The sequence below is a fragment of the Physcomitrium patens genome, chromosome 25 (assembly GCF_059467195.1).
Source record: "Physcomitrium patens ecotype Gransden chromosome 25, ASM5946719v1, whole genome shotgun sequence".
In the NCBI taxonomy this organism is placed as follows: Eukaryota; Viridiplantae; Streptophyta; class Bryopsida; order Funariales; family Funariaceae; genus Physcomitrium; species Physcomitrium patens.
In genome coordinates this window covers 6,235,302-6,256,089 of record NC_143434.1, presented here as the reverse complement: position 1 = coordinate 6,256,089, position 20,788 = coordinate 6,235,302, and the positions used below count along the sequence as shown (strand labels likewise).

General features: G+C 38.7%; 4 protein-coding genes across 27 annotated transcripts; 1 reads left to right on the top strand and 3 right to left on the bottom strand.

The window, feature by feature from the left end:
- Positions 1 to 1,334: 1,334 nt before the first annotated feature.
- Positions 1,335 to 4,965, bottom strand: LOC112277430 (uncharacterized). Of its 18 annotated transcripts, none has more exons than XM_090247372.1 (5): positions 3,848 to 3,989; positions 3,387 to 3,442; positions 3,074 to 3,196; positions 2,296 to 2,421; positions 1,335 to 1,614 (listed from the first exon to the last, which is right to left on the bottom strand). In XM_090247372.1, the coding sequence occupies exons 2-5, from the start codon at positions 3,395 to 3,397 to the stop codon at positions 1,590 to 1,592; spliced, it is 285 nt and encodes a 94-aa protein (XP_090103498.1). In that variant the 5' UTR covers positions 3,398 to 3,442; positions 3,848 to 3,989; the 3' UTR covers positions 1,335 to 1,589. The 18 variants fall into 18 exon arrangements, 17 of the variants coding, with proteins under 17 accessions (XP_090103498.1, XP_090103499.1, XP_024365479.1 ...); XM_090247373.1 differs by having other exon boundaries at positions 3,387 to 3,433; XM_024509711.3 differs by lacking the exon at positions 2,296 to 2,421 and having other exon boundaries at positions 1,335 to 1,617; positions 3,316 to 3,433; positions 3,848 to 4,965.
- A 2,498-nt stretch (positions 4,966 to 7,463) lies between these two features.
- On the bottom strand, positions 7,464 to 11,224 carry LOC112277429 (stromal processing peptidase, chloroplastic). Of its 5 annotated transcripts, none has more exons than XM_090247367.1 (8): positions 10,816 to 11,212; positions 10,218 to 10,548; positions 9,636 to 10,036; positions 9,291 to 9,398; positions 8,921 to 9,115; positions 8,556 to 8,780; positions 8,171 to 8,299; positions 7,464 to 7,928 (listed from the first exon to the last, which is right to left on the bottom strand). In XM_090247367.1, exons 3-8 carry the CDS (start codon positions 9,741 to 9,743, stop codon positions 7,728 to 7,730), a joined length of 966 nt encoding a protein of 321 aa, XP_090103493.1. In that variant the 5' UTR covers positions 9,744 to 10,036; positions 10,218 to 10,548; positions 10,816 to 11,212; the 3' UTR covers positions 7,464 to 7,727. The 5 variants fall into 5 exon arrangements, with proteins under 5 accessions (XP_090103493.1, XP_024365471.1, XP_090103494.1 ...); XM_024509703.3 differs by having other exon boundaries at positions 8,171 to 8,272; XM_090247368.1 differs by having other exon boundaries at positions 10,218 to 10,320; positions 10,816 to 10,955.
- A 1,335-nt stretch (positions 11,225 to 12,559) lies between these two features.
- Positions 12,560 to 13,676, bottom strand: LOC112277210 (40S ribosomal protein S18-like). Its single transcript, NM_001378612.1, has 4 exons — positions 13,610 to 13,676; positions 13,305 to 13,465; positions 12,891 to 13,079; positions 12,560 to 12,723 (listed from the first exon to the last, which is right to left on the bottom strand). The coding sequence occupies exons 1-4, from the start codon at positions 13,610 to 13,612 to the stop codon at positions 12,618 to 12,620; spliced, it is 459 nt and encodes a 152-aa protein (NP_001365541.1). The 5' UTR covers positions 13,613 to 13,676; the 3' UTR covers positions 12,560 to 12,617.
- Positions 13,677 to 15,662: 1,986 nt separating this feature from the next.
- Positions 15,663 to 18,141, top strand: LOC112277437 (splicing factor U2af small subunit B). 3 transcript variants are annotated; one of them, XR_016500827.1, is made up of 5 exons: positions 15,663 to 16,139; positions 16,406 to 16,492; positions 16,652 to 17,318; positions 17,459 to 17,628; positions 17,737 to 18,141. XR_016500827.1 is itself a non-coding variant. In XM_024509743.3 (4 exons), exons 1-3 carry the CDS (start codon positions 15,894 to 15,896, stop codon positions 17,300 to 17,302), a joined length of 984 nt encoding a protein of 327 aa, XP_024365511.1. In that variant the 5' UTR covers positions 15,663 to 15,893; the 3' UTR covers positions 17,303 to 17,318; positions 17,737 to 18,141. The 3 variants fall into 3 exon arrangements, 2 of the variants coding, with proteins under 2 accessions (XP_024365511.1, XP_024365509.1); XM_024509743.3 differs by lacking the exon at positions 17,459 to 17,628; XM_024509741.3 differs by having other exon boundaries at positions 17,459 to 18,141.
- Positions 18,142 to 20,788: the final 2,647 nt, after the last annotated feature.

Below are 20,788 nucleotides of genomic sequence, written 5' to 3'. Positions count from 1 at the left end.
ATTAACAGTCGATGATCTAGACACATGGAACTAGTTGTTCCCTACTATTGTAGTATGTCGAGATTCAATATGGTATTAGAGCCGCTCAAATGAGCTTAGGGTTAGGTAGCAAAAAGTATACTTGCTCACCTAGACAAGAAGAACATGTCCTCTCCCGATTCTGAATAGGAGCAAGATGGCTCAAACAGATAGTGCATCACCATTATCTCACAATGTGTCACATGTTGGCAACCAAACCACGTTTCTCGAATCTTACCACCTCACGGGTCGAAAATTATGGGATCTGGGCCTTTAGAATGAAGAATGTATTACTTCGAGACAACCTCTATGATTATTTTATCACCACACCAAGCAGCCCTATATTGGAGCAAGAATGCATCAAGAGACGCCAAGCTATGAGAGCCATCAATGGAAGCGTGAAGGGAAGAGTAGCGATCAAGCTGCTCAAACGATACAAAGATCCACACGATTGCTAGACATCACTAAAAGCACGATACAAATCAGACAATCACTCTCGCAAGATACTGATTATTGATAAGTTTTTTAGCATTCGCAAAACTGGTAGTATGGACGAATACCTAGCAGATATGAAGGAAGCCGCCGATGAAATGGAGGAACTTGATATTGGTCTCCTAGAACCAGTAGTGGTATACTACACCACAGAGAATCTGCCCAAGGACTACGAGATCATTAAACAGATGATCTTAAACAAGAAGAAACTGCCCACATACCTCGAATTGGAAGCCAGACTGCTCAACAAAGCAAACACACGGAAGGTAAGAGCAGATTCAAAAAATGAGGGTGAGGCTCTACTTACCTCCAGAAACAAACTTCAAGAGGCCACTACACAACCAAGGTGGAAGATTTCATCACAACAACAAAACCCGGCTACGGAAAAAACGGAGGATACGGGAACCAGCGTGGATTTTCAAGCTTCACCACGGGAAGACAATACCCATCAAGTTCTTACTCTAACCTTGGAGGTCTATCTTTGAGCTCGAGAGGATGAAGCTCAGGAGGATTCTACGTAGGATCAATACGACAATACCCTACTCATTGCACCAACTATCGCAATGAAAGACACAACATAGACAGGAGAACATTTGAAATGAGATCAAAACCTGACTCACTTGAAGGAGAACTTCAATCCATCATCAACAAAGTTTGTGATCTTGAATCGAAGTTACATAAAGAAGATCGAGAAAGAAGACGGAAGGGTCCATGCAGTAGCCAAATTCACAGCCTTGAAACAGATTCTGCAGAAAGTGACGTAGTTGACTCATGCATAGGAGATGACGGCCAAGGAGATGAGGATACCACTGTTTCACATGTAATAGATGCATATCTAGCTGAGATCAACCAAGTACAATCTCATACTTCTTCATCAACACCGTGGGATTTAAATTCAGGTGCTTCGAATTACATTTCTGGAGCTGCAGCGGTATTCTCTTCATTGAAACCTAGTACTGGAAGTCATGTCACATTTGCTGTTGGTCATAGCCACAATGTAATGAACGTAGGCAATGTTGCTATTCGTTTGCCTTCTGGAGAAATTCAAACAATATCTCATGTTCTTTACTCGCCAAGTATTACGAAAAACCTGCACTCTGTTGGCTTCTTCACAGACAGAAATTATAGATTAGAATTCATGAAAAATGAGTGCCAAATAAAGTATCTAGACAAAGTAGCCGTTGTGGCTACCTAGGACTCAAGAAATGGCCTCTACAGACTGAATGGAGAGACCATTCAAAACTGCACGGAGATTGTAGCATGTTCTGTGGAACAAAAATCAACCCGCATGTCATCCGCAGCCGCGATGTGGCACAAACGACTGGGTCACTATCACTACCACGGGATGAGATGAATAATGGCTGCAGGAGCACTGATAGGACTGCCGAAACTGCCCATAAACATCATTTTGTGTCATAGTTGCTTCCAGGGAAAGAACAGTCGCACAAAAGTACAGAAAACGAGAACTACTAAAAACTCAAAAATTCTAGAACTTATCCACTCGGATATAGCCGGACCTTTTCAAGTCATGTCCATGGGAGGAGCTCGCTATTTCCAGCTCTTTGTGGATGACTTTTTGAATGGAACATGGGTGCACTTCCTCACTCACAAGAGTGAGTGCTTCTCAAAGTTTCAGTCGTTTCATCGGAAATAGAGAGAACTACGTCACAAAAAATTCTTACACTGGGGACGGACAACAGCGATTAATTTACATCGCGAGCATTCAACACATACTATGAACAACAGGGTATTAAACGACAATTTAGTCAAGTCTTTACTCCTCACCAAAACGATGTAGTTGAACGCCAAAACAGAACCATACTCGATATCACAAGATGCTTTCTTAATGATTGTGAACTACCAGGACCACTCTGGGCCGAAGTAGTCCGGGTAGCCTGCATTGTCATGAACCTGCGATCTAGTAAATCGCAGTTAGATAAAACACCACTAGAGCTATTCAATGGCACTAAACCCGATATGACACACTGCAAGCATTCGACACACCCGCCTACGTGACCTACACCAAACAAGGCCGATGCAAGCTCTTCCCTAGATCCCGACTCTGCATACTTCTCAGTCCAGATAATTACACAAAGGCGTATTGGTGTTATGATCCCGCAGTGAATCTTGTTCTGGTATCTAAAGATATCAAGCCACTTCCCAATATCGAAATGCTGCAACTTCACCAACTCAGAAAAATCAGGGCACTCATCCCCGAAAAGACCGTTATAGGGCCATCCCTCAACGCGGATCACGCCGATACATCACATTCAGATCCTCAACTGGCACCCAAACCACCATCTCCAGTCACGTCATCAAGGCCGACACAGTTCCCCTCACCACATCCGGACTGTCAAGTATCCACTTCACGTGATCGAACTACTCAAGACAGTGCCGATGTTATGTTCCAACCATCTCAGTCCAATAACTCACAAAACTCAATGCCTCTTCTGCGACGGTCTACACGACTTCGTCACACACCTAAATCACACCATGATTTCATTCCAACTGAACTCAAAGACGTCTTCATCGGGAGCATTGATAAAAGCGAAGAAACTCTCACCTTCGAACAAGCTCAACTTGATCCGCGCTAGAGAGATGCCATGGCCTTGGAATACCAGTCCATCCTGGAAAATCATACCTGGGATCTTGTCGAAACTCAGCCCCATGTACAACCCATCTCGGCCTGATGGATATACAAAATAAAACCAGGAGTTAATAGAGGCCCCGAACAATATAAGGACAAAATAGTATCCCGCGGCTTCCAGCAACAACACGATGTGAATTTTCAGGAAACATTCGCACCTACTGTACGATGGGAATCCATCTGTCTCATCACTGGACTAGCAGCACATCACGGGTGGCCTATATATCACCTCGACGTCATCACGGCCTTCTTCAACGGCTTCCTTCAAGAGGATGTCTTCATGTACTAGCCACCAGGTTGGATCAAGCCAGGAACGGAGCACTTAGTGTGCAAACTAAAACGATTGCTATATGGTCTCAAACAAAGCCCCCATATGTGTTACAGTTGGCTAGATAGCAATCTACAGCATCGAGGAATGATCAAGACCAAAGCCGACCCTAATGTATACTACTCTAGGGCCGGCAATTCCGTCACCATCCTCTTATTCCACGTTGAGGAACTTTTCACCATAGGATCACACCCCACCCACATTTCCACCATCAAATCTGATCTAGGCCGACAATACAAAATGACTGACATGGATATTATGCAAAAGTTCCTCTGCGTTGAAGTCCTACAATCAAATTGCGGCATCCTACTTCACCAAACCGCGTACGTAAAATCCATCCTAGCTGAATACGCGAGCCCTACCTCGGTTCACATCCCCATCCACGACGCCGTTCGCCTCAGCAAGGACACCAAGTCTCCACCCACACACGAAATCGCATATAAAGCCCTTGTCGGAAAGCTGCATTATGTGACAAAAACCCGACCCGATCTTGGATTTTCCGCCTCATTAATCAGCCGATACATGCATGGTCCCCAACAGCTCCACCACTATGTTGCGCTATGCATCATCAAGTATCTTCGCAAACATCCGTCGCTCGGCATTTGGTTTTCAAAGGGAGAGGAAAACCAGCTCTACGGATTCTCAGATGCGGACTATGCAGGCAACCCACATGACAGAACATCCACAGATACGTATCTATTCTATTTTGGAAAAACTTCCATATTATGGAGCTCAATCACCTGCAAGATCATCATGTGAATCAGAATATAGAGCCCTAGCAAAATGCATGTGTGAAGCCATATGGCTCAGAAGACTAATCAATAAATTAGGATTTGGTATCAACCAACCCACTTACATAGGCTGTGACAATCAGAGTAACATCAAGATAGCAAAAGATCCAATGTTCCATGATAAAACCAAACATTTCGAAGTAGATTGGCACTTCACTAGACAGATGATAGAAGATAGAATAATCAAAGTAGAATTTGTCCCAACTTCAGAACAACCCGCTGACATACTAAACCAAAGCCCTAGGTAGAACAAAATTTGAAAACTACAGGAAAAAACTCAACCTAAAAACTGTAAAGGAAATTCAACAATTCAAATTGATTGAATCAACTGACTAGCAGGTACATCTCTGCATCATACAACGTCCTGAAAACCCTAAACTCAAAATTACTATAGCCACTCACTGCTAACCTACACTCCTCCCAACTAGAGTAAATCCTTGGACTTGAATCCCTTCCGAACAGCGTAGTATTTCTTCAGTGGCACAGGAGAACCAGTTTCGACCCGATTAGTAGACATCGTCAAAGAACAAGCTGCCTTCAGAGGAGGTGGTCTGTTAGAAACATAGGGCTCAATCTGTTGGTTCGCAACATGCTCTCTAAAAAGAAGACTCTCAAGGAAGCTGAGTAGCCCTTCAACAATTCGGTACAGCAACAAGAGAAGAACCCAGAGCAACACCAACAAAATTCGAAACTGCACCAACGATAGAATTGACTGTTTGTCCAGAAAATAAAGACATGGTTAGATTAGAAAAAACACTGAAACTTGAAGAAAATTCACAAGAGAAAAATCACACATCTGTCAAAAGCAATCCATGATTGTGAGCCAAGTTCTAAAGTTAGAGAGGTAGAATGGAAGAACTCCCAATTGTGAAATTGTTAAATTAATTTAAATGCAAGTGTTTGTAGTTCAATTAAAATTAATGCCATCCAAGCAACGGTTACCAATATTAAATTAAAATATAATATAAAATTCACTATGCTAAAATGATAAAAATAATAATAATAATAATTAAGTTATTACTATTAATTCACAATAAGAATAAAAACTCAAATTTAAGTTAAAATTAAAAGTTAAAATTAAAAATTAAATTCAAAAGTTAAAGTTAAAATTAAATTTAAAAATTAAAGTTGAAAATTAATAGTTAAAAGTTAAATTTAAAAGTTAAAGTTGAAAATTAAATTCAAAAGTTAAGTTAAAATTTAAAGCTAAAAGTTAAAATTTAAAAGTTTAAGTTAAAAATTAAATTTAGAAGTTTAAGTTAAAAATTAAAAATTAAAATTAAAAGTTAAAGTGAAAATACTAAAGGTTAAAACTTAAAATTTATTATTCAAAAGTTGAAATGTGGAGATTACGAGTCACAATGAATATAAAAGTAAAAATAAAATAAGAGAGGTAAAAGCAAAGATACCTTGACAACGTCCAATGATTGAAGGTAGCATCCCCCTTCTACTCCAAAAATTGCCAAGAATTGTAATTAGCTCGAAATTAGATGATTCTTAGTTTGTTGCAAGATTAACTTATAGATGCTTTTGCTCCAATAAATCTTGTTGCAATCTAGTGATTCAGTCTTGACAATTGTTCTTTTGAAGTTGAATGATCGAAACAGTTGCGGCAACCACCTCCTTTTACTTAGAAATTTGCTAAAAATCCAAATCGTCTTCAAATCCAACAAAACTTATGCCTTTCAAAGCTTAGCTTATAAAGCTCAATGCTCCCAAAATTCCAATTGAATCCAATTATAAAGCACTAAGAAATGCCTTCCCAAACTACAAAGGCAATTGACTCCCTTGCGATCAAAATTTCACCAAAAATTCAATTCAATTCCAAATTGAGCGAACCTTACCTTGTTGGAAAGCCAACAACAAAAGCTACAATTATAAGGAATTTCACATTGAAACAAAAAAAAAATTGAATGACTGATTGGAAAAAATCCAAGGTTCTTGAAACCTTTGGAGTACTTAGGAGGCCAAGGGAGCTATTTATCACAATGAAGCATGTTTTAAAACCCAATAATTTTAATTCACAACTAAAAATCCATGCACATCCACCTACAAGTTCACAATGAGATTTAACAATCTAAATGAAATCAAGATTAGAATTTTTGGCCAAATTTTGGCATGGCTTTGCTCTTTTCCAAAAAAGGAGAGAGAGAGGGCTTGGAAAACCAAACCTTTCTTATACAATTGAGTGGAGGCTCATAGAAGGGTGGCTATATCTCCATCTTTGGTTTCTAAGATCCCTAATCTAAATCTACAACCTTCATTCATCCAAGAGTCAATCTCATTACTAAGGCTCATGGCTCTTATAAGTAGTCAAGAAAGCATTTTTTTGATAAATCTAATTTCACCATTGTATTCAAAACATCTTTTTAAGCTAAAATCGACTACTCACAATCCTCAATCCATGCTCAATTATAATTTTCATAGAAGTTTTTATTTACAAGGATCTTAGCAATTTTTTTGTAAAATTCTTTAAAATGAGAATTTCATTACTTCATTTGTATTTTAAAGGAGAAGGTGATGATCTTGTTTTTTTCACTCTACAAGGTAAATCTGATTCTACCATTGCATTAAAAAGACTCTCATTAATTAGAAGAACTACCATGTTACTTGAATTTGTCAAATTTGGAGAAAAACTCAAAACTATCATTACTAAACTTCACTAAATCTTTTAGAAAATTATAATTCTAATTCTTTCTAAATCATGTGAAATGATTATAAATGCACTCATAAGCTTTTAGTCAACCTTCTTAGTAATAATTAACAACTTTAAAATTATTAAAACTAACTAAGTTACTATTTTAATTTTCTAACTCTTATCACCTTAGTTCTAATTAACCTAATTCAAGAAATTAGGCTATAATTTATACCATCAAAAGTTGTAATCCTAAATATTCTATAAAACTAAATTCCACTTATATAAATCCTAATCTAACATGTTCAATTATCATAAAATAAAAAAATAACAAAAATTTAAATTTTAGAGCATAATTAAAAGCTCACAATGATTCGGAGAGGTTTCAATCTGCATAACTATAGGCACAAGAGGGGGTGTTGGATACTACCTTCATCCATCACTTACAACTAATCACCATCATCCACAAGTACTTACAACTAATCACCATCATCCACAAGTACTTACAACTAATCACCATCATCCACAAGTACTTACAACTGATCACCTTCATCGACAAAAAGAAGGTCAAGTGTTTCCATAGAAGTAGATTCTCAGTAGCATACATTAACATTCAATGATCTAAACACATTGAACTAGTTGTTCCCTACTATTGTACTATATCAAAATTCAATACTTCTAACTTGCAACACAGAGGAGACTTCTTATACACTTTAAAAGGAATTCCAAGAGCCCATATACAAGAGCCCATATGCACAAGTCACTGCCGGTATGCACACTTTTGTTTGTACAATCAAGTAAATTGAAAAGCTAACGTCACCTTCGCCTGTCTTCAGTGACATCAAAATGTAAGAAGAGATGATTCGAAGATATGAGTAAAACCAACCTCTTGAAGGCCAACTTTGACTGCATCTTCCCAATGACTAGGCTCTGCGGTTTAAGAGTAGAAACGGTACACCCTTCTCTGCCTGAGTCGCTGTGGTCGAGTTCAACTCCATTGAATGGCGGAGTGGCACTCTGTATCAAACAGCTATCAGCACCAACAGACGTGGCTTCTTTGAAAGCGCATTGGAAGTTAGGATGTATAACCTCCACCCAAAACCACAGTTTCTCAAAAATATTAAAGTCATCAATAACTCCTATAATTAAACTCAAATTTTATTTTTTATTTAATCAATATAGAATAAAATCGATACACTTCAGATGAGCATCAGTGCATGAAAAAGCTCTCCTACACCAATAACGCAGTGGACACACACCTTGTAGCGTGTGTTGGTGCAAAACTGAAGCGTTGATAGAAAAATCCGCCTCATTAGAACATCCCTCAAATCAGAAGATGTCTGAACTTTCTGTACAGGAGTCTGCACAACAGGCCAGAATAACTTGACCTGTGATACAATGGTTGCTAAATAAGAAAATTTTACAATAACTTTTTACAAAGGCACGTCCAAACTGCAAAAAGAAAACATCAGCTGCTCTCATTGCCATACTCTTAAGAGATATCTTGCAACACGCAGTGCACTCATGTTAAAGAGAAGCAGACCATAATAGTCAAGTTAACATTAAAAAACTTAGAAAATCTTAAATTTTAAAAGAAATTAAAAGATTAGCAAAAAAGGGTTCGATTCCAGAAGCAAAAATTACCTTGCAAAATAAACTGATGGAAATGTTTTGAAGAAGCCCATGTTGGAAAATAACAGGTTTCTTCAGTTGTTTTTCAGTACTTGGCAAGGACCATGTGTGTTGTAACGGGGGTCTAACATGATGTCTTTCCTTCAACGTGGCAACTACTATAGAAGTTAGGTTGATGTTCTCTAAGGAAGTATGCGTAGATGTGATCACCCCCGCTGGTGTTGCAGCAAATTGTGCCTAACCAACTCCAAAACTCCATCAATATTCACAAATAAAAAGTGAACCCCAAGCTTTGCCTTCAATTAGAAACGATCTCCAAATTTGGTTCAAAAACTAATGATATTTACATCAAAAGAAACATAGATACTTTAGCATACCTCAATCATCTCTACAGTACGGATGACACTGCCGATGTCACCAACTATGAAAAGAGTGGCATTCGCTAAGAAATACCAATGTACGTGAAAAGCCTTAATTGTTTCAGGGTCCCACTTTTTTATTTGCTCCTCCAGACCTATTGGGAAGCGATATCCTGACATATTCTCTGAGTGCAGATGCTGCAGAAGCTGCGTCTGTGCATTAACAGCTCATAGCAGTTAGACAAGAAAGTGGTTGGTCGAGAACATCAAGATATGTGCACAATATGTATCAAAATGAAACTTAAACGCATCCTTTTCAACACGCTTGCACCACCCAAAAATAAACATGAACGTACCTCTTAAGCAGAAGTAAAGAAAGAATTCACACCTGACAATCGACCCTGTATTCAATGGTATTCATCATCTGTAGCTCCGAAAGATCCGCCTTTCTCTCTTTCTCTATCCGAGATGCCAAGAATTTAGGCTTACATGCTATCTGATATCACCCGCAAAACAGATTCCTGGTTAATAACCCCTCAGACGTCCGCAAACTCACAAAAAAGGTAAGTCAAAATGCTGACCAAAACGAGCTATTCACTCACGTCTGACGCTACGTCCTGGAAGAAATTTCATCAAGCATATGAAGGAACCCATTAGAAAGAAATTTCGATTGTCTCAAATTCACTCTTGTACATGCCAGTCTCACCTGACCTTAAAGTCTCAAGAGGCATACCTCATGAAGTGCTTCCAAAACAAGAGGAAGAAAAGAGCTCTTGCGAACCCTGAGCAGTAACTGGCGAATGAACAGGAAAGACTGTATGGTGAAAATCCGTGTAGGCATTCGACCGAGAACCTGTCCCTAGAAGCCTTTCACAGCGTTCAATGAGACATGACGAGCAACAGTACCTACTTAGTGGCACTTGTTGGGCAAAATTACATACTGTAAACCGTTTGCTAAACGCCCATGGTGAAATTTAGGATGTGTCGGTAGATTGGACGCTAAAAACTCAGTGTCCTGTCTAATCCATCTACTAAATCCTGTGCTTGATCTCCAGCCTTAAGAACCCCTTCCTCTGGCACCCACGTCACATTTGCGGCATGAGGCTCGTTGGGGCCTGTGGTGGCTTGTAACAACTGTCATACAAAAGACATTAGAAATCCACCGAATAAATAAGTGCATACAAAACCTTCGAATGCAGCTCTCTAAAGCATCTCGTGTTACACGCGTATCTATTCCCAGTGCACAATCTGAGAAGTATGCAAAGTCCAATTTTTCGGACATGAACACGCATGATCAGGCAATCAATACACTTACAAAAAGTGGTCTTTCTGAAAGAAGCTTTCACAGTCCATTGCAGCTGTGTAAGCTGCGAGGAATTGGAGCTACTCAATTCACGCATGACTTTCGCCTTATATTGCTACATGTTCCACATACAACGTGTTTAGAGGTTGGTGCGTTGGTACAGCGTTGCTGCTTGAATATCCTTCTTTGCAATCTCTTCTGTTCGGCCTTGCTATCTTCACCTTGCAACCACCAGAGATAGGACCGTGCCAGGACAACTTCTATAACGGAATTGCCAAAAAAAATGAGATTTTGCAGGATGTACAAGCTCCAACTTTTGAGATAGTCGATTCGGAGGACGACTCTAAAGACAACAGCTCACACAAACCCAATTCAGACGAATTAGGCAGCACCCATTCAGTGAGGCAGTGACACCAGCTTCGCTAGATGCCCAACCAACTAATCCTGAGAATGAGATCGCCTTAAAACCAAACCACTTTCTCCTTCAATTTTGGGATAATTCCAAACCACACATGCAAAATTCATTTCGAAGATTAAGGGCAACCAACTAAACAATCTCACTACAATCAATCCTATTCTACTTGATCCAATACACGATAACGTCACCAACCTGAGCTTAGATAAACCAATCTGACACCCCAACCGACCCCCGGGCGTTGAATCCACTCCAACAACCCCCGCTCTAGCAACAGGCCTGCTACTAATTGTCATGATACCAGGACCGAAACTCGAGAGGATGCCACATTTTTGGGCGACGCCAGCCAGCCATCCTGCTGCGCCCGCACAACCCCAACAGCAGGAACCGCCAGCATCGCGGCCATGTCTCTCCTCCAACCCCTAAACCCACGATCTCAAATCTCCCTCCACACGATCCAAAACTGAAAAAACATCGAAGCTATGTTGTAGTGCACAGGATTGAAGCTCGGTAACCAGAGTACAGTCAGTGGTCACAGGACCATGAGAGGCGACCAAACAGTGAAAAAAACGACTCCTCCGAGAAGCAGGGAATTGTGGACTCTAGACAGAAGTGTGTTCCGAAAGATGGGAGAAAGGAAAGGGGATTGGATCCCATGACAGAGGATGAGATGGCCATGGCCGTCGTTCAACATTTAACGATTTCTTGTTTGTCTTTTTCCTCAGGTTCAAGAGTCTGAGCCCTCATGTGTCCAGCGGCTCCGAGAAAAATATGAGAATTTTTTTCTCAGTGGGCCCAGGTGTGTCACTTTATACTCGCTGCAAGTGATTCTAAGGAGGACCCGCCTGAGGACACACCCCTACATTGCTCGGGACACACCCCTTTGACGAAAAACTGTCCAGCCCTTCCCCCATTTCGCGATAACTCAACCTGCGACGCCCGCGGCTTTCGCCGTGAAAAATAAACAAGAATCGTTTTAAAAAATTAATTTAGAAAAAATAGCAATGTGAAACGGGAAATTTTATATTCTTTATTTTTTTAAATAAAAATGTAAATAATTTTAGAGGGGCTACTTGAGCAAACAATGACTTAGTCCAATGAGCTTTTATGAACATTCCAAGAGATTTCAATGGCTTTTTACAACACAATCACAAGGCATTGTTATTTCTGCGTCTTAACAAATGTCAATTGTCTGATATGTAACTTTGTTGCATGTTATCAAATTTTTTGTTATGAATTCCATCTGTTCTTGTATTGAAATGACAAAGTACATTTACAAAAGCAAACATCAAAATGATTAACACCAGATTTTGTATCAAACATGAGTTGAACACTATTCTACTCATACTTGAATTACTTGATTTTTCTCTGATACTTTAGATTCATTACTAATGTATTGAAAATGAAAGAACAAAAAAATGTGTAGTGGAGGATAAATTGAGTTGACATGAAGATGCTGTTAAATACATGGTCATGTGAAGTGGAAAATTTGCTACTATTTACTAATTGTCACACGATTTTTGTTTCGCGGCGAGTTGTCATAGGACGAGTTATCGCGAAATGGGTGTGACCCGTGTCAACTGCACTTCTCAGAATTGAGTCCATGCGGGATTTCAAAGCGGAATCAAAAGATGGTGATTCGTCTCACGACATGGTTTTTGTGAATATTGTGGTAAATATTTAATATTTGCTACGATATTTAAAATCTCCACAGATCAGAGTTGTTCAGGCTAAAAGTTCAATTCGCTTTTCAGAATTGAAAACCCGTTTCTAACTGGGACGTGAATAGGTAGTTTAGGATTGAAGATTAGTTCATAATAACAAGTTCTTAGGTATGGTTGCCAGAAAGATGTTGGTTAGCCAATTCATTATTTCAGTTGGGGTTTCTTAAGTTACTATTGAATAGAACTGCATCAAGTACATTCGACAAAGGAAGGAGTTGCATTAAAACTGCGACTTTTTAATATAACACTCCGAACCGATACATAACGAATACTCTATCTCTTCTTAGACACACCGACGGTCCTTCCACGACGTCCAGTTGTCTTCGTGTGTTGACCACGTACTCGCAAGCCCCAGTAGTGACGAAGACCACGGTGGTTCCTGCATCCCCCAAACCAAGCCGTCATGACACAAGGCAATCAGCACTGCCTAAAGCCAGGCGCAATGCAATAGAGTGCTGCATAGTTCAAATCACAAGTGATCTATATTTGTAAATATAAATTTGAATAAGCATTAATCATAAACTGGAAGAAGAAAATTTCACTAACCTGATCTTCTTCAGACGCTCAAGGTCATCCCTGAGCTTCATGTCCAAGGCATTAGATACAACCTGGGAGTAGCGACCGTCTTTGTGGTCTTTTTTCCTGTTCAAGAACCAATCTGGAATCTTGAACTGGCGAGGGTTAGCAACTATCACCATTAAGTTCTCCAGCTCTGCTGCGGAAAGCTCGCCGGCCCTGCACGTGATTTAGAGAAACACGAGATGAGACATTCGGAGTTCTCACGAACTCGTAGAGACACAAAAGACACGAAACCCTAAATCCCATAAACAATAAGCAAGACCAGTCAAAGCGTTACTATGGATACCATGTAATCTAAGCGTTAGGATCTGGAAAGTACCCACACACATCAAAATTTTCAAGAGGAGAAACAAAGAGCTCAAGACGAAGAGATTCGCGCACCTCTTGCTCATGTCGACGTCAGCCTTCTTGCACACCAAGTTAGCAAAACGACGCCCGACTCCCTTGATGGAGGTTAGGGCAAACATAATCTTCTGACGCCCATCGACGTTGGTATTCAGAACACGAAGAATGTGCTGGAACTCCTCGCCCGCAATGAGCGACTGCCAACATCGGAAACACACACAACCAACTTTCAGTCACAAAGACGTAAACCCTAAACATAAAATTTCACGAACACGAAGATAGCACTGAATAAGAGCCAAGAAGAGCAGCACAATGACAAGGACGAGGCAGATCAGACACACCATGGTGACTGAGCAGCAAGGAAACGCAGCACAGAGGGGCGATGGTGAAAGCGCAAAGCAGAGAAAGAGTACTACCAACGAAGAGGGAGGAATATCTAGGGTTTGCAAGGGCTTCGCCAACTGAGCCTTTGTGAATGAAATGTCATACATCCAACGCATCCGGATGTAACTTTCATCCATATGTATGTAAATGTATATATACGTATATTTCTGGAGAGGGAGTTGCTGACTTGTTTATTTGGCTAAAACTCTTTCAATGAGCCTTCAACGTTCTACATAAAACTTCATTGCAATCTTAAAACGAGATCAAGGTTGATAGGCACCCTACGGTTTTATATTCTTGCTTTTTAAATGGTGTTTTGGCAAATTTTGCTGCTTACAACACCAAAAACGTCTATGGTTTTGAATGCTCCAAGATTCTATGAAAAAGATACATGTTCTATTTGTAACTTACGAAATACATATATGCATAGTAAAAACAAAATATGGGGTTTTGTGGAAGTATGATGAGACATGGAAACATTTTATAATCTTTGAGTGCATCACAAGTGTTTGTTCCAAAAAGTTTTCTAAAGCATCTACGCTATGAAAGTTCATACTTAATTTTGTAATTTTTTAAAATAATAATGAAAGGTTGTCCCATTTTGATTTACCTGTGTTTTCTGAATGGATTAAATGTTGTTGTTGAAAGTGGTTGGTAACGACAAAACTTTCTATAAGCCTACGTAGGCTTGTAAACGAAAGATAATATATTTCAGCAAATTATTAAGGTCAATGCAGATTAATAGGCACAGTTCAGATCTTCATACTACACCTTCATGGTACACATATTGGTGAAAACAGCTAATTTATGGCTCGAAAAGAATGGAGAATGCTTATAAAAGATTTGTTTGGTATTGATTATGCTTTGTTTATTTTGAACAATGATAATATGCCAAACAACTTAATACATGTAACTTCGATATTTTATATTATATATATATATATATTTTATCAATGGAACTTTAATCAATTTAAACAGCTTCAACATACTCTGTGCCATTTTCAAGAAAGTTGCATGTGCGTCATCTTTATTTGTGTGAGTGTGTATTTATGCAGATGCATATGTAAATAAATACATATATGCCATTTTTTATTTCTTTATTTTTTAATATTTTATTATAAGTACTTTGACTAAACATCATAACTTTGTTAGCGACATTTCTTGTAAAGGTACAGCATTTGTTGTGAAGACAGAAAATAGAATAAGATAAATAAGTAAACAGTATAGTTTGTCAGGTATATCAATACATTTATAGTTGGTAACATTGTATATCTAAAACAACAAGAATCAATATAAAATTGCAACATTGTTATACAGAAGACAACACAATTGTTTTTGAATGCAAGCATGAATTTTTGAAACATTCAAATTTTACATTTTCACATTGAACACGGTTAGTGTTTCATCTTAACCTCTATTTTTATTTATTTATTTTGTTTCATACTCAATTTTCTGTAAAGAAGCACATGGTTGATTTTTTTTGTACTTAAGTGACATCAATATATAATTGACATAGCTTACAAGACGAAAATATTCCATAATTCTCTTAATATTCTAACCTAGCAATACAAAAATCATTTCCCATCACATTACATTCTATATATGTGTTGTACAAGTTTGCAAAAGAACAAAAATTACTTGTAAATACTTATATTCCCAAAGGAGTGCTTTTAAATTCAACATGCATTATACACTAACCCATCAAAATTTTCATATACTTCCAACAATCAAGACTACACTCCTTCAAAAACACACACACTCAATGAATGAGTAAATAGGTTTCTTCTTCACTGATTGAATAATCTAATTCAAAATAACTATCGACATGGACTCAGGTTGCCAGAAATAAGGGATGAATGTCATCCAAATGTACCATAGTGAATGAATGAATGTTCGTCCATAGGGCAGTGCAAGTGGGTCACTAAACTTCCGCTCGGAGAAGTGGGGCCTATAATCGCAGCTCCCTGCTCTAGCACTGGCTTTGCTTGGCTTCGCTTCACTTTCGCTTCCGCCTTGCTTTGCTCAGCCAAACCCTCGCCGTCTGACCTGCTCTTCCTCTCTCCATCGCTCTATAAATTCGAGCCACGCTGCCTTGCTGAAATCGATGCGGATGGTCCCTGTAGGAGTTCCTCTGAGTATCGGCGGAGAGTTTCTGGTGCTCCTGCGTGGTGTATTATAAGGTTTGCTCGGGGGCTGGGAACTCAAGAGTTAGTCTTTTAGGGGCAGTTTCGGTGTGCCACCATGGCGGAGCATCTGGCGTCCATCTTTGGGACTGAGAAAGATCGTGTCAATTGTCCCTTTTACTTTAAGATTGGTGTGTGTCGCCATGGTGACCGCTGTTCGCGTCTTCACAACAGGCCTACAGCCAGCCAGACTTTGCTGCTTGCGAATATGTATCAGTCCCCCGACGCTGGCTTTCACGGCGGTGTAGACCAGCACGGGAACATTCAGCAGTCGGATCCTCGGAAACTTCAGGAGCACTTCGAGGTTTGTTGATCTTCACTGGATTTGTTAATGCCGTGTTTCTTTCCCCCCCCCGTACGTCCTTTTTTCCTTTTCTCGTCCCTTGCGGTGAGTGTTGCACTGATCTGCCTTGCGTGTTTTGGTGGACGAGTATTTCGTATTCGAAACCTGTTAGGGTTTTTGTTTTTGATGCAATACGCTGACTATGACTTTTGTTTAGTTGCAATTGTATCCGTGCGTCTGCGGTATGCCGACTTCGAATTTGCTATTTTGTTTGTTGATTATGACAGGATTTCTACGAAGACATATTCGAAGAACTTAGCAAGTATGGAGAAATTGAGAATCTCAATGTTTGTGACAATCTTGCGGATCACATGGTATGCTCTACGCTCCGAGAGATAGATTTTTCTTTGTCATTTCAAAGGTGTTATCTTGCTTGTGTGTAGCGCAGTTTTTCCCTTTAATGTTTCGAACGTTGTGTTCCTACAGTCCCTTGTCGGGTATGCTTCTCACTTTTCTGCTTTGTCTTTTCACAGATTGGGAATGTGTACGTGAAGTTTCGAGAAGAAGAACATGCTGCCGCTGCTTTGAATGCCCTGAGTGGGCGTTTTTATGCTGGTAGACCCATCATTCTGGATTTCTCTCCCGTCACCGATTTCCGTGAAGCAACATGCCGTCAGTATGAAGAGAACACATGCAACAGGGGAGGTTATTGTAACTTTATGCATTTGAAGAAAATATCGAGGGAATTGCGAAGGAAGCTATTCGGAAACTACCGAAGGCGCAGCAGGAGTCGCAGTCATTCGCCGTACGGTCGTGGAGAAGCTCGTGGTCCTCCAAGTCCCCGACGTTATGGAGACAGAGATTTCTATGATTCTCGACGAGGTGGCGGGCGAGGTGGTGGTGGCAGAGGTCGATCGTATGGTCGAAGATATGAAGAATGGGATGATCGGCGATACGATGACCGCAGAGGAGGAGGTCGTTCAGATGGAGGCAGAAGGCGAGACAGAAGCAGAAGTAGAACACCTCCTAGGAGGGGACGAAGTCCTGGTGCCCGGGAAGGTTCTGCAGAGAGAAGGGCTAAGATCGAGCAATGGAATCGTGAACGCGAGGTGCGCCAAGCAGCTGAAACTGCTCCAGCTGGATCTCCACATCGAAGGGACTCTGCAGCATATGATAACGAATAGAAGCACGCTATTTCTGGTGTGTGTCTTGTCACACCGTTCCTATCCATTTTGAGCTTAGGTCAAGTTTGGGCTAGTATTTAGTTAAAGTTAAGCCCAGGGGCGTGCTGGTCTCTGCTGTCTGTCGGTTTACTGACAAGAACCTGAGCTTGTGCGCAGGTCTCAGGTATAGGTGCAATGTTCAACACTGCTGCAGTGCAGCAACAGTCTAGCTGCTATTGATATGAACACTTTGATTTGTGAGCTGTCGGGAGCATCATGCTACTACTTTTCTGGTGAACAGTGTGCAGAGTAATTTAGGAATGCAGGTGCATGTGATGAAATATATGGTAAGCCAGCTCACAGTTGTGTCGAGGTGTACCTGCAGGTTGCAGGGATCCCAGTTTTGCTGGTTAGATGCATAGGTTGAAAGTTAACATGCCCTTTGGACTGAACAGGTGAAGCTGATCTACAGCCAGCAGGTCCAAGCAAACAGAGGCGTTCTTCTCATTGAGCATCAGACAAACAGGAAATGATGCAGAGTCAGGAAGTCGCAGAATATTGAATAGCTTTGATGGCAGCGGTTGTTGCTGTGTGCAGGTGCAGGCATCGGCCCTGTGTTAGTTTCTATTAGGGGTTAAAATCTTCATCCTGGGACGTTTGTGTGTTTCTGGGACTGGCCTTGCAGGATATCTTGACGTGCCGGAATTAGTGTTCCGTCCTTATTAAGCACCTTTTGATAATTCTAGAACGTGTGATCTATTTAGTGAAGAACATCATTGTATCTCTTCTGAATGTGGTATTGTGGCCGTTCGGCAATTAAAACTAGATTAAGAATAAGCTGGTCTGTCTCCTTTTTGTTATTATTAGCTCCTGTCTACTGTCTTCAATATGAATGCAGGATTGTTATTTGTTTTCCATCTACTCGAACCATATATCTGCATGTTTTTGGAAAATATCGCACAAGGTTTTTAGGCTACCGACTTGATGAACCGACTTGAAAGTATTTTGGTGTTCCTTGAATCGACCACTTGAGAAATCCTTCATCAAATCCCATGTGTACACAAGCCGTGCGTTGTAGTCTTTTTTCAAAGACTTCATGATAGTATATATTTTCTTAGTGTGAATGGGTCTGTTAAATTATTGCAATTTGGGCAGTACTAGTTTGAACCACCAATAGATTAATAAACATGGTGATGTGATTGTCGGATGAGTTATGAATTAGTTATATACGATGAAAACATAATTTAAAATGTGCTATTCTAGTGACCACCACCCACACAAATTTGACCGTAAAAAAATAGGCATATCTTGTTTATTTAAACAATATTGCGGTTCCAAAGTTTCTGTTCTGCAACCTGTCTATCTATAATTATAATGTAGAGGTTCTACAACTATTGCAGATCTATCGATAGAAAAGTACGATAATTTATCACAGTGCTCCATCTAAATATACAAGTATTCACAAATTAAAAACCGAGTTGATTAATCTAGAAAGTGAGGTAATGGCAAGACCAGAATTCGTACTTTGGCAAGTTGAGATATGCAATGGAGGCTTCTGAAAATCAAAATAGTGCAAATCATCATGCGTTGTCATTTTAAAAATAAAATTGCATTAAAAACTTCTAATAAAACTGCAACAATACTTCAGCAGTATTAAAGAAATGTATTTGCTCACATATCTAAACTATAAAGAAAATCATCATAAGTAATTAGTTAGTGTATATATGTGAGATGTAAGAATATGACATTGTTAACACTTATAGCTTCTTAAAAGCTAAAACAACTTTTGGTTGTTTTGGGCATTCTACATGAAGTACCAATCTTTGGTATTTTCATTAAAATGGTTTTTTTGAAGGTAGAGAATCGTATGAAGTTTATGCCCCACTAATTGTTTTTTTCAAAAACTATTTTTCAAATTAGTTCGAGTGTTTTTTAGATTTGGTTTCCAATTGGGATAGTTTGGGTAGGGGCTTGCACCAGTCACATGATGGCTGTAAATGTGGGCAGTTTTGTGGTTATATGACAACAATATTGTAGGGCAACAAGTCCAACATTGGTCCAATATAGAGCTGCCTAGTGCATTTTAGGGCTAATGGTCATGTCTAATGGTCATGTCTAACCTTTTAAAATCCTTATATATATATATATATATATATATAATATTCTCCTTCTAAATCATGTAAAAGTGCTTCTTTTCACTATACGTTTTTTGAGGAAATATTTTAAAAAATAATAATATGATTTTTTTATAATAATTTCCATGTTATTGGTTTTTCAACTATCTACTTCTTGAAAACAATTTAGTTGAAGGTGCTACACATGTCCCCTTGTTCTAGGATTTTGTACTCGTGCTCAACTTCAGGACATCTTTGAAATCAATTCCCTCAAAAAGTTTGGAGTCACAAGTAGGAATTTTGTCTAGCACAAGTCTCACTATGCCTTTTAGGCAACAAAAAAACCTTTTCTCTCACCTTTGAATATTATGATCTCCCACATGTAATGACCTCAACACCTGAGATTTGGTAGACTGATTCTAACATAAGTTAATAACAAGACCGTATGGTTGAAAGCATTGAAAATGCTAAAAAAGAAGATCCAGGAAGTTATTTTCTTGAAAGGGTGTTTTTTTGGAAGTTTTGGAGTTTGTAAGGACATTATTCCATTTTTCCTACATTAAGTGATATAGGACACATTCTACCAATAATGGACATGTAAGACTTTAGTAGATATTATTTTTAAATCAAAATAAAACAAAATAAAGTTTTTTTTTTTTTTTTTTTTTTTTTTTTTTTGGTATGCAATACCTCCTCCAATAAGAAATTTTTTAGACCACATTTAATCTTGTCGTTTCATAACTTTTGTCTTACAATAAGACATGGTTTTTTATTCTTTTATAGAAAATATTCTACATGAAGTAAATTATCTAATATTAGAAGGGCCTACACATGTTGATATTAAAAGTGAAAAAATATTTTTTTTGTATATTTTTGTTGGCCAATATAGAAAAAAGATAAAATATATTCCTATAAGTCATGATGCTTCTATAGATGGGAATGTTATTAATCAAAAACAATACCATCAAATATCTAACAAGCAAAGTATAATCCAATTTAATTTATAAACTTGTAATATACTTTAAAAGAAAAACCAGAAAATCAACCTTCTTGCGTTCAAATTCTATTCCTATACAAAAATTTTCTTTCAATAAAATCATATAGAAAACTCCATTCATGCATATCTAAACCTTTATTGATTTAGTTCTATACAAATTCTTTTCTTGCATAAAAAATTCTTGCATAAAAGATCTCTTGTGATTCAAAGACATTCTATATATAAATATTCTCTATTCCAAGTTAAAATTAACTCCAAGTGACTAAAATAAAAACTTATTGATTACAAGAAGTCTATCTTATTTATGTCTTTTATTTATTTATACATTAATTTTAGATCAAAAGTTGCCTTATTCATGTATATATATATATATATATATATATATATATTATTCCA

Coding starts and splice junctions, on each gene's coding strand:
- LOC112277430 (XM_024509704.3), bottom strand. CDS start 3,950: ATGCAGCTTTCCGACAAGGGCTTTATATGCGATTTCGTGTGTGGGTGG. Junction 3,197..3,847: donor GGATGGGGATGTGAACCGAG/GTAGGGCTCGCG, acceptor TATATCCATCAG/GCCGAGATGGGTTGTACATG. Junction 1,618..3,073: donor CAAGTTGAGCTTGTTCGAAG/GTGAGAGTTTCT, acceptor CTGTCTGTGAAG/AAGCCAACAGAGTGCAGGTT.
- LOC112277429 (XM_024509700.3), bottom strand. CDS start 9,743: ATGCCTACACGGATTTTCACCATACAGTCTTTCCTGTTCATTCGCCAG. Junction 9,399..9,635: donor TTTTGGAAGCACTTCATGAG/GTATGCCTCTTG, acceptor GGGTGATATCAG/ATAGCATGTAAGCCTAAATT. Junction 7,929..8,170: donor GCACCAACACACGCTACAAG/GTGTGTGTCCAC, acceptor TGTTTGATACAG/AGTGCCACTCCGCCATTCAA.
- LOC112277210 (NM_001378612.1), bottom strand. Junction 13,080..13,304: donor GACGTCGACATGAGCAAGAG/GTGCGCGAATCT, acceptor AATCACGTGCAG/GGCCGGCGAGCTTTCCGCAG. Junction 12,724..12,890: donor GAGCGTCTGAAGAAGATCAG/GTTAGTGAAATT, acceptor TGGGGGATGCAG/GAACCACCGTGGTCTTCGTC.
- LOC112277437 (XM_024509743.3), top strand. CDS start 15,894: ATGGCGGAGCATCTGGCGTCCATCTTTGGGACTGAGAAAGATCGTGTC. Junction 16,140..16,405: donor AACTTCAGGAGCACTTCGAG/GTTTGTTGATCT, acceptor TGATTATGACAG/GATTTCTACGAAGACATATT. Junction 16,493..16,651: donor ACAATCTTGCGGATCACATG/GTATGCTCTACG, acceptor GTCTTTTCACAG/ATTGGGAATGTGTACGTGAA.